At 46.0% G+C, this 12,213-nt stretch overlaps 1 protein-coding gene and 2 long non-coding RNA genes across 3 annotated transcripts in view; 1 reads left to right on the forward strand and 2 right to left on the reverse strand.

Moving 5' to 3' along the window:
- The window catches only part of jazf1b (JAZF zinc finger 1b), a 25,010-nt gene extending 22,187 nt beyond the window's left edge, over nt 1-2,823 (forward strand). The window contains exons 4-5 of the mRNA XM_063197924.1: nt 664-833; nt 2,366-2,823. Coding sequence (XP_063053994.1) covers nt 664-833; nt 2,366-2,542 — 347 coding nt within the window. The 3' untranslated portion in view covers nt 2,543-2,823. The remainder of the gene's footprint in view (nt 1-663; nt 834-2,365) is intronic.
- A 1,597-nt stretch (nt 2,824-4,420) lies between these two features.
- On the reverse strand, nt 4,421-4,791 carry LOC134448222 (uncharacterized). The gene is made up of 2 exons (XR_010034682.1): nt 4,593-4,791; nt 4,421-4,546 (listed from the first exon to the last, which is right to left on the reverse strand). It is a non-coding gene; the product is annotated as an uncharacterized LOC134448222 (long non-coding RNA).
- Nucleotides 4,792-5,171: 380 nt separating this feature from the next.
- On the reverse strand, nt 5,172-6,697 carry LOC134448223 (uncharacterized). Its single transcript, XR_010034683.1, has 2 exons — nt 5,538-6,697; nt 5,172-5,455 (listed from the first exon to the last, which is right to left on the reverse strand). It is a non-coding gene; the product is annotated as an uncharacterized LOC134448223 (long non-coding RNA).
- Between the last annotated feature and the right edge of the window lie 5,516 nt (nt 6,698-12,213).

Raw genomic sequence — 12,213 nt, forward strand, 5'->3', positions numbered from 1 at the left:
AGTTTACCCACCTCTAATTTGACCACTACAGCCCTGTGTGTGTGTGTGTGTGTGTGTGTGTGTGTGTGTGTTTATGTTTATTGTGTGTGTGTGTGTGTGTGTGTGTGTGTGTGTGTGTGTGTGTGTGTGTGTGTGTGTGTGTGTGTGTTTATGTTTATAATGTGTGTGTGTGTGTGTTTATAATGTGTGTGAGTGTGTGTGTTTATAATGTGTGCGTGCGTGCCTGTGTGTGTGCGTGCGTGCGTGTGTGTGTGTATATAATGTGTGTGTGTGTGTGTGTGTGTGTGTGTGTGTTGTAGGTAGTGAGTATGACGAGGAGGAGGGTGACTTCGAGGAGAGTGACAGTGACGAGAGCTGGACCACTGAGTCTCAATACTGACGTGTGTGTGTGTGTGTGTGTGTGTGTGTGTGTGTGTGTGTGTGTGTGTGTGTGTGTGTGTGTGTGTGTGTGTGTGTGTGTGTGTGTGTGTGTGTGTGTGTGTGTGTGTGTTGTAGGTAGTGAGTATGACGAGGAGGAGGGTGACTTCGAGGAGAGTGACAGTGACGAGAGCTGGACCACTGAGTCTCAATACTGACGTGTGTGTGTGTGTGTGTGTGTGTGTGTGTGTGTGTGTGTGTGTGTGTGTGTGTGTGTGTGTGTGTGTGTGTGTGTGTGTGTTGTAGGTAGTGAGTATGACGAGGAGGAGGGTGACTTCGAGGAGAGTGACAGTGACGAGAGCTGGACCACTGAGTCGGCCATCAGCAGTGAGAGCATCCTGAGCTCCATGTGCATGAACGGAGGAGAAGAGAAGCCCTTCGCCTGCCCCGTACCAGGATGCAAGAAAAGATACAAGGTATTATACACACACACACACACACACACAGCCCTTCGCCTGCCCCGTACCAGGATGCAAGAAGAGATACAAGGTAACACACACACACACACACACACACACACACACACACACACACACACACACACACACACACACACACACACACACACAGCCCTTCGCCTGCCCAGTACCAGGATGCAAGAAGAGATACAAGGTATAATACACACACACACACACACACACACACACACACACACACACACACACACACACACACACACACCTTGGTCTGTTCATCTCTCTTGAGTGTATCCTCTCAATAGCCAAGCATGGTAGTGGGACTGACCTGGTTTGGGGATGCATGAATGCTGTCAACATTGGCAATCTGAAATACACCTAAAAGAAACATGCATGTCAACATGCACTGTGACTACTGAAGCAGATCATGATATTCTCCATAGGATTGCATTCAAATCTCACACCAATCTATTTAAGCCAGATGCAGACCCAAAATGTAAAAGTTCAATGCAAAGAAAGGTTGAAACGCACACTGATAACCTCCCTTTTAATCCCTTTTCATTTCGAGACAATTCAAGCCAACACAGCCCCTTTTCTACCAGATTTTAATATGGGGTGTATTCACTTTTGTGAGTACATATTCAAACATTAATGGCTGTCTTTTGTTTTTTTCTGAGTGAGCAAGACATTTAAGCGGTTAAATAAGTTGTTAAAAGGTCACTAATCATTGTGTCAAAGTGAAATGTATGTATTGCTTACTTTCCTATGAAAAGATATACTCACAAATCTGCAAAAACTATGAGGGGTGTACTCACTTTCGTGATATACTGTATAAAGTCTTTGGCTAAATGTATGTAGACGTGTGTTATATGATTAATATACAGTATGGGTACCTGATGTGTGTGATGTCTAATGTGTTTATTCTGGATTGATGTGGACTACTGGACTACTGGACACCTTCATTTCCCCTCGGGATTAATACATGATACTCTACTCTCTCTCTCTCTCTCTACTCTCTATCTCTCTCTCTCTCTCTCTCTCTCTCTCTCTCTCTCTCTCTCTCTCTCTCTCTCTCTACTCTCTCTCTACTCGCTCTCCTCTCTCCTCTCTCTCTATTCTCTCTCCTCTCTCTCTACTTTCTCTCCTCTCTCTCTCTCTCTCTCTCTCTCTCTCTCTCTCTCTCTCTCTCTCTCTCTCCCTCTAGAATAGTGTTTCTCAATGGGGGCGGTACAGCCCCCCAGGGGGCGTTGGGGAGCTCTAGGTGGGTTTTGGGAAGGATACAGCTGAGAGGGGGCGGGGCTTAGTTACCATTGGGTGCATTAATCCATGTTATTTTTTAATACTAAGGGGGCGTTGGCAGGCTTATGATGAGGTCAAGGGGGCGTTGGGACACTTATGATGAGGTCCAGGGGGCGTTTATTCAAAAAAGGTTGAGAACCACTGCTCTAGAATGTCAATGGTATTAACTACATATCTCTCTCTCTCTCTCTCTCTCTCTCTCTCCCTCCCTCTCTCCCTCTCTCTCTCTCTAGAATGTAAATGGTATTAAGTACCACGCTAAGAACGGCCACCGGACTCAGATCCGCGTGCGTAAGCCGTTTAAGTGTCGCTGTGGGAAGAGCTACAAGTCCTCTCAGGGTCTCCGGCACCACACCATCAACTTCCACCCCCCCGTCACCGCCGACATCCTGAGGAAGATCACCCAGTAATAACAACCCAGTAAGGGGTTAAGACGACCCACGATCACCCAGTAATAACAACCCAGTAAAGGGTTAAGACGACCCAAGATAACCCAGTAATAACAACCCAGTAAGGGGTTAAGATGACCCAAGATGACCCAGTAATAACCCAGTAAGAGGTTAAGATGGCCCAAGATGACCCAGTAATGGGTCACGCATCGTAACCCACCCCCCCACCTACTAGAGGACCCAGTCAAGACATCACACCATCTGAGGCCCCTGATACTGCCAACATCCCCCAAACAATTGACACCCCCTCCCTCCACAAAATGGCACCCCTCCTCCTCCTAAACAACCCCCCTTCCACAAAATGACTGCCCATACCCCCCCAGTAGACAAACCCCCCCCTCCACAAAATCACTGCCCATACCCTCCCCAGTAGACAACCCCCCCCCCCCCTCCACAAAATGACTGCCCATACCCCCCCTCCCAATAGACAACCCCCCCTCCACCAATGATTGCCCATTCCCCCAGTACACAGCCCCTCCCCGCTCCACAAGATGACCGATATCCTGCACAAAATAACCCAGTAACGGGTTAAGACGACCCAGTAATCCCCCCTCCCCCCATAGAGCCCCCCTCCCCAGATGAGCGCCAATATCTTGCCCAAAATAACCCAGTAAAATACACACTCCCCACCGTACAACCCCCTCCCCTCACCCCCCACCCCCAAGACCACGCAGTAGGACTTCCTCAACATCTCCCCCCTACCCATCAAGTGTCAACGTGCCAACCACACACACACACACACACACACACGCACACACACACACGCGCATTCACACACGTTCACACACTGCACACTACACCTGCATGCTAGTCTGCTTCTTGCCTTGGTTTTCAGTTGTAGCGTATCGGAGCTGAAGTGTGTGTGTAGCTTTGGTAATGTATACGTGTCTCTGTGTGTGTGTGTGTGTGTGTGTGTGTGTGTGTGTGTGGGGTGTTGAAGATGATGTGTGTGTGGCGTGTTTGAGATGATGTGTGTGTGGCGTGTTTGAGATGATGTTGATGATGGTGTGTGTGTGTGTGTGTGTGTGTGTGTGTAGCCTTTTTTCTCTTTTCGCCAACGCCAGTTTTCGCTTTGTTTTTCAGGAGTGTTTGTTAAGTCAAGAGATTTACACTCGCAAACTGAGTGAGAGTGTGTGTGTGTGTGTGTGTGTGTGTGTGTGTGTGCCAGTAGAGTATTGAATGTGCTGTTCTATAGTAGCTAAAGCAGTGTGTGCTCTAAAGAGAGAGAGAGAGAGAGAGAGAGAGAGAGGGTGTGTGTGCGCACACGTGCGTGTGCGGGTGCGTGTGTGTGTGTGTACGTGTGTGTGCGTGTGCGTGTGCGGGTGTGTGTGTGTGTGCGTGTGCGTGTGTGTGTGTGTGCGTGTGTGTGCCTATATACCTGCCTGTTGTACTGTATATATTCCAAATGGTTATGTTCAATATATCTATATGACTTGATACACTTATGACTTGTAATGCCTTCAAAACTCCTCATGTATTCTTTATATTGTCTTTATTATATCCCCTATCAACCTTTATGTCTCTTTATAAAGTTTATTATGGCTCCTTATGAGTGGTTATGTATGTTTATAAAGCCTATTGTTATTCCTTCTCGGTCTCTATGTTCTCGTTATGAAACCTCTTATTATTCCTTATGAGTCGTTATGTATCTTTATGAAGCCTCTATTACACATTATGAGTTGTTACAAAGCCTTTATTACACATCATGAGTTGTTATAACATGTTATAACATATGGGTTATTCTAAAGGCTTTACAACACATTATGAATGGTTATAAAGCCTTCATGTCTGCTTATGAGTTGTTATAAAGCCTTTATGACACGGTTTTAAGGGTTTATGACACCTTATGATTGGTTATAAAGCTCGTGTTATGACTGTTCCTGTTACGTTAATGCCTTTGTTGCTTTATGCCGCTACTTATGCTTCTTATGTTATCACTTTATTACGTCTTTATGTTTATTACACCTGTAATGAGTTGCTATTAAGATTCTATTCTTTATGTTTATTACACCTGTAATGAGTTGCTATTAAGATTCTATTCAGATGTTACGACGCCTGTATGTCTGTGTTACGACGCCTGTATTGTGCTGTTATGATGCCTGTTTGTGTTTATGATGGCTCTTGTTTTTTTTGATGCCTGTATTTGGTTATTAGACAATATCTCACATTCCTCCTAAACTTCTCTTTTCTATTCCTCCTCTCACCTCTCCTCCTCTCTCTCCCCTCTCCTCCTCTCTCTCCTCTCGTCTCCTTCTCTTCTGTTCTCCTCTCCTCCTCTCTCTCCTCTCGTCTCCTTCTCTCCTCTCGTCTCCTTCTCTTCTGTTCTCCTCTCCTCCTCTCTCTCCTCTCGTCTCGTCTCGTCTCCTCTCCTCCTCTCTTCTCCTTCTCTCTACATTCCTTCTTTCCTTCTCTTTTCTATTCCTCCTCTCTCCTCTCCTCCCTCTGTCCTCTCTCTTCTCTCCTCTTGTCTCCTCCTTCTCTCTCTACATTTATTCTGTCCTCCTCCTCCTCCTCTCTAAATTCCTTACCTTTTTCTTCTCTCCTCCTCTCTCTTCCCCTCATGTTGTCTCTTCTTCTCCTCCTCCTCTCGTCTCTTTTCCTCCTCCTCTCTCCTCTTTTCTCCTCTCGTCTCTTCTCCTCCATGTCTGATCTCAGGAGTATTAAGCGCCAGCATTTCAAACCCAGCCCCTCCCCCCCATACACACACATACTCACATGCCAACAACCCCAACCCCGCCCCCCCCTTGTGTGTTCGTCATGTTATCGTTCGTGTCATGACCAGATGGCTGGAGAGAAGTGTGTGAGTGTAGTGTGGGTGTTGAAGCACTTTGATACCTCTTAGCATAGTCACATGACATGTAGACAGGATAGCATCTTATTATAGATACATGTACAGGTATTCAGGATAGCATCGTTAGCATCCATCCCTGTAGGCCTATACAGTACATGATAGCACCGTTAGCATCCATGCCCTGTAGGCCTATACAGTACATGATAGCATCTTAGCATAGCCACATGACATGTAGACAGTATACAGTAGTGATGTGCATTAGCACTGTCCTCACGATCTGTTTCCATTACGAATCGGGAGGTAGTGGTTCGATTCGATTCAATTCGATCCGATTCAATTCTACAATGCATTGCAATGCATTACATTTCTACTGAAAGCAAAGCAAATGTTTCATCAGTCATGATGAGGCAATACAAGTAGTCGGATACTGAGCAACAATTTATTGGCTGTTTTCTGTATCAGTCTTGCAGTTTTCAATGCTTTCAAGTGCTTTTATTTAATTTAACATTCATTTGCTCCCCGAAATATCCACGGAAGTAATTGAAACTTTAAAAATTTGCAGCATCGATTCTGGAACTTGCCGCATTGAATCGGATCGTCCATGCCCCACATTGCATTGGATCGCCAAATCGATTATTGTTGACACCACTAGTATGCAGGATAGCATCGTTAGCATCCATGCCATGTCTGTACTGTACTCCATGCCTGCTAGCCTGCTAGCCTGTTAGCAGCGTCACACTGCCATTTAGTGTGGGCGGGGCCAAGCTTGAGACATGTTGCCATGGAGACGTGGTGTTGCCATTAAGCTCGTTAGGCCTCGTCTCGTTAGGTCTCCCTGGCAACCAGCCACACTCCACTGCCCAAACAGGTCATTCCTCTCATTCCTCTCCTCTCCATTCCACCCCCTTCTCTCATCCTCTCATTCCTCTCCTCTCCATTCCACCCCTTCTCTCATTCCTCTCCTCTCCATTCCACCCCCTTATCTCATCCTCCCATTCCTCTCCTCTCCATTCCACCCCCTTCTCTCATTCCTCTCCTCTCCATTCCACCCCCTTCTCTCATCCTCTCATTCCTCTCCTCTACCATTCCACTCCTATCTGCACTTTCGGCTTCTCCTCTCCCTTCCCATCTCCTCTCCTCCTCTCTCTTCCCATCTCCTCTCCTCTCCTCTTCTCCTCTCTCTTCCCATCTCCTCTCTTCTCCTCTCCCTTCCCATCTCCTCTCCTCCTCTCTCTTCCCATCTCCTCTCCTCTTCTCCTCTCTCTTCCCATCTCCTCTCCTCTCTCCTCTCTTCCCATCTCCTCTCCTCTCTTCCCATCTCCTCTCCTCTCCTCTCCTCTCCTCTTCTCCTCTCTCTTCCCATCTCCTCTCCTCTCCTCTCTCTCTCCCCTCTCTTTCCTCTTCTCCTCTTTTTTCTCTCCCTTCATCATAACTGCCTTCATTAGTGTTCTCCACTCCTCCTCTCCTCTCCTCTCTCTCTCTGTGATGAATCCTGATTGGTGCATTTGGTTTTGTCTGTGCGAACTCTTGATGCTGATTGGGGCGTCTGGGAATTGTGGGCGGGGCCAATGCTGTGACCACCAAGATCACACACACACACACACACACACACACACTCAGAGGGCCAAGCCAAACCAAGGTGTGTAGTGTGTGTGCCAAACCAACTTGTGTTATTGTGCGTGTGTGTATGTATGTCTGTCAGATAAATGTGTTAGTATTCGTGCGTGTGTGTGTGTGTGTGTGTGTGTGTGTGTGTGTGTGTGTGTGTGTGTGCGTGTGTGTGTGTGTGTGAGATCTGTGGGGTCTTGAGGTGCCCGCCACTGCCTGATCAGAGGACCTTTGAGTGACAACACAACTGGCCAATGTCGTGCCAGAATGGAGAACAGTGCTGGAGCTAATGGGCCAATGGGGTCGCTTGGGGGGCGGTGCCAAACCCCCCAACTCCCCCACCCCCCTACAGGCCTGTCAATCACTCACGATGACGTCATAGTGCATGGGTTGCCATGGGAACTGTTTTTACGTTTTAAGATGTCCAGTGACAGTATTAAAAAACAGCCAATGGGAGAGAGGAGAGAGTTGCTATCTGCAGCCGATATGATATGATGAGAGAGGGGGAGTGTCGATATCTTGTATAGTGAATGTATTGTTGTATTTCAGTGTAAGTGCATTAAATTATATATTTTCATAATGTTTCTCTGTAACGATGACGTCATAACGGGCAGGGGTTTTTGACCCCGCCCCCTTTCAGTACTTTTCAGCTGCTGCGGTGTCAGTCACATGACCTGATGTTGTGGTCACATGACTCTTCAACATTAAAGTTTCTGCCGCTCTCAATCGCCTCCGTCTGCTTTCTTCATCATGAGGACGTGTGTGTGTGTGTGTGTGTCTTAAATCGCTCTTAAATTCAGTGACAGAACAATTGTACACAGAGCCCCAATGCAAAACTCTGATAGGTCCCCCCCTTAGAAGGAGAGGAACGGGAGAGGAAATATCCTTGGGCCTAGAGACTATAGGTTCGCTACTGGAGAAGCAAATGATCTGACAGACAACAGTCGATATACAAGAAAACAATTACAGTATTTATTAATAATAAATAATGAGGTGGTTAAGTTAAAGTATATTCAGCTTGTAGCTGTATTAAAATATCCAGAACAATAAAATAATAAATAGTGAAAATAATTAAATAAAACCAGAGCTCTTTAAAACAATAAAATGGCCAATGTCCATGAAGATTAAAAAGGGAAACTTGGATTGTCCGTGGAAGGGAAATAAATAAAATAATAAGGAGGGAAATACTCCGAGGGAGTGTCGAGTGTATTTGTATCAATGTATGTGACGCTTATCTGGGGAGAGGCAGGGGGTCCAGTCTTCAAGGGTTTGGTCGCGGGTCAGGGACGTCGTTCACAGGGTAGGCTCGCCATCAGGTTCAGGGTTCAATCAGGGTTGAGGGTTCAAAGCCTACTTAAAAAAAACAATCTGCCTACAGCAGTGATAAAATCAATAATCATTCTTCATCATACAATAACTGATGCTTATGGTAACATCACATGGGCCGCAGCTAACACGAGCCCATTCTAGAAACATGAAAGATACAAAAATACAACAAAATATATCGCCACAAGAGACTTTGGGGTTCATATCTCTCGAACAGAGCTCTCAAGTCTCACGTATTGAGCGTGTGACACACTCTTCAGAGGGTTTTCACACTCTCACACGCCACACATGCGTTTTCACACGCCCGTCAAATGAACTTGCCAGTCACATTTTTGCCAAGCTGTTTTTTAAGCTTTGCTAAAGATTCTGGTGAACCCCTGCAGGCTCAGGCGCGCATGACACATTAAACTGGGATGCATCAACCTACAGGTGTCGTGCGCCAGCTTGCACAACAATGGTGACAACTCTTTAAATATATAATAATATAAAATAAACCCATCCACCCCAACATCGCGATCATAAAATGTTCACAATAATATCTCCAGTATATTTACACCCCCAGTACATTAAACATTCACAAACACACTTAAAAACCCAAAACATTAATAGCATAACCCACTCCCAGCCTGCTCAGCTTCAGGAAGTAACAGGCACAGTGTCACAGGGTGACTATCAAGGCGGAAACTATAAGAAATGGCGTTGTTTTCCTTGGGAGAGTTTTAGAAGACGCACATGTGCGATCGGGAAACGCACACGCCAGACTAATGAGTGTAAACAAGCGCAGGTGGAGGAATGGGAGGATGGGACCGGTGATTGGTGGTTTTCGGGTGGGCCATTGGTTAAATGTTCAGTTGCCAAACATGACGGGAGACGACTGGGGGGAGAGGAGGACGCAGCGAGAGCGGGAGAGAGAAAGTTCGGAGGTGGAGGGACGACCACCACGACACCGAAGCAGCCACAGGAGACGTGATGCCCGTGAGCCGGTGACCGGATGGGACCAGGCAAGAGCCAGACGATGACTGCGCGATCCTATGGATCCGGATGGAGGAAACCGACTGCTCGACAGAGGGAGCGGAGGCGGCATATTGCCAGATGGATGCCCGCGACCCGAGCAATGCTATTAAAGCCTCGTTGGATGTCAGGGGGTGGGATCGCCTACCCCTTGCAAAGATTAAGTTCCTCATCGTTTTGCCTGGTCGCCAATGCCTCCCAGTTGGAGTCCTCTCCAAGATGTGCGCTGCGCACTATGTGCATGGACGTTCTCTCCTCTCCTCCCTCTCTCTCTCTCTCTCTCTCTCTCGCGCGCTCTCGCTCGTGCGCTCTCTCTCCGGTCGCTCTCTCTCCCTCTCTCTTTCCTTGTCGTGGCCCGGCCAGTGGTTAGAATAGTCATATTTCATTAGACTGACTAGGCTACTGATTTCGTTTAGTGTGTTTTATGTTTGGGTTGCCGTGCATGAAGAAAGCTGTGCATTCATATTCTTGCTTTGGCACCTCATGTTCTGAGGTTAGATGTAGTGTTGTGATGAGGAAAAAGGAGCAATATCACATTTGTGGCTAGTAGAATAGCTGAATGGCTAGTGACTTGGGATAACCACAAGTCACAATGGCCAGCAAGCGGAAAAGTTAATGTCAAGACCTGACACACACACACACACACACACACACACACACACACACACACACACACACACACACACACACACACACACACAGCTGTGGTTGGTGAATAAGAGTGGTTCATCTCATGTGCCATAAGCAAAGAGCAGCCAAAATGGATGTTTTTTTGTTTTTTGTTTTCTTTGTTTGATCTATGCATTTCCTGAAAATAACCTTTGACATTTAGTTTATTAAAAAAGAAAGAATTCACTTCTTTGTCCGTGTGTTCATATATCTGTATGTCGTGCAGTATTTCACTGGAAATATAATAATTAATGAGGAAATGTCAGTGCCAGCACCCATCTTTTGCATGGGCCTTTGGGTTTCTCAAGCTAACTTGGTTGTTTTGAAAGGCAATATATAAAATGATGATGATGATGATGATGATTATTATTATTATAACACACACAAAATATTCAACATATTTTAGTTTTCTTTACTAGATGAAACAAATGTCATAACTAGGCCTATTAGTGCTACTTATGTGTTATTGTTGTTGTAATAACCGGCCGATGGGCCGTTGGGCCGTTGGGCCGTTGGGCCGAAGGTTCGGTGCCCCCCCCTCCCCCCACCCAATCTCACTCCCAACAAACTTCAAAACTTGAGAGCCCTGCTCTCGAATTACCTTTGAATATCACAGTCAATTACTATGGATACAGCAAAGTTATAATACAAATCCTATCAACATTACTGTACTTTTATCGTCTTCTATTCACAAAATAATAGAAGTGCTACTTACAGTTATCTTCCTAAATAATACAATACAATATCAGTATCTTATAAATATGGAAACAACAAGTCATTCATTACATAACAGTCTAAAAGCTCTGATTGGTTTTTATAAATGGCTAAATGTTATTAGCGAAATGCTAATAACAACTCACCGGAGTTTTGCGGTTGAAATCAAAAGTCTTCAATCCCAAAATAGAGAAAAGTTGATAGCGGTAGATAGTAAAAGAAGTGTGGGAAATTGAAAGAAGGTGAAAGTGTGAAAGATGAAAGATCAATTAATGAAAGTTCAGAGAGTCAAAACGCGTGGAGGTCTCAGTCAAGAATCAAGAGAAGTGAAAGTCGTTAAACAAAGTGGTCGCCTAGCAACGGGCCGACCGCGAGCTGCACAGCTGGAGCAGCTCTCTAAGTCTCTGTGTGTGTTGTGCACTGTTGTGTATGCATGCTGTGTGTGTATGCTGTGTGTCTGGTAACAAACCAGAGGTGGGTTACACATTATTTACAATAGCACAAATATATACAATATACCCACCTCAAAAAATGCTCAAATATACAGTATACCCACCATAGAAAGTAGACTACACCACTGGGTGAACTGCCTTGTTATTGTAAACATGTGGACTACACACACACACACTTCACGTCAGGTAGAGGAGTGCCAGTCAGGGCAGATTACTGACCACATGGAGGAGGAGGGCCCATGCCCTTACTACTGACATGACATCTGCTGTGTGTGTGTGTGTGTGTGTGAGGGTGTGTGTGTGTGTTTTTATTTGGATATAAAGCTGTGGCGGAACAATTGCACATGGGGCCCCAGGGCAAGACACCTACAGACCAATACAAGAGGGCCGTGGGCCCTGGGGCAAAGGCCCTGCTCGCCCTCCCTGTAGCTCCGCAACTGGTTTGGGTATTTTGTGTGTGTGTGACTTCACTAGAACAACAACACTAGAACAACAACACCAGAGCACGATTTGTGATTTCATTCTTTATTATTTTCATTAGAGGAAAAATACAGGAAGGAGCACGCTGCAAACCAGACGAAAACCCTCTCACACACAGACGCACACAGACACACACATGCACACACACACACGCACACACACACGGATCCAAATGCAATCATACATATGCATACTGCAGACTAAAGGGGAATAATACCCAAACGCAGGCATACGTACACACACGGTGCAAATCATTTCCCCAAACGCGCTGGTTTCCTCTCTCCTCAGCCTGGGTGAAGGGAAGTGTGTTTGATATCTAACTCTTAAGCTCTTAACATTCTCAATATATCCATGATATGTGGCCTAATGATTAGGGAGGTTGACTTATGATCAGAAGGTTGCAAGTTCGAATCCCACCATTCTACCTCTCCTTACACTTGCAGCTCTGGTGGAAGTGCCCTTGAGCAAGGCACCTAACCCCACACTGCTCCAGGGACTGTAACCAATAGCCTGTACCAAGACACCTAACCCCACACTGCTCCAGGGACTGTAACCAATACCCTGTACCAAGGCACCTAACC

Source organism: Engraulis encrasicolus, chromosome 5 (assembly GCF_034702125.1).
Source record: "Engraulis encrasicolus isolate BLACKSEA-1 chromosome 5, IST_EnEncr_1.0, whole genome shotgun sequence".
NCBI classification, from domain to species: Eukaryota; Metazoa; Chordata; class Actinopteri; order Clupeiformes; family Engraulidae; genus Engraulis; species Engraulis encrasicolus.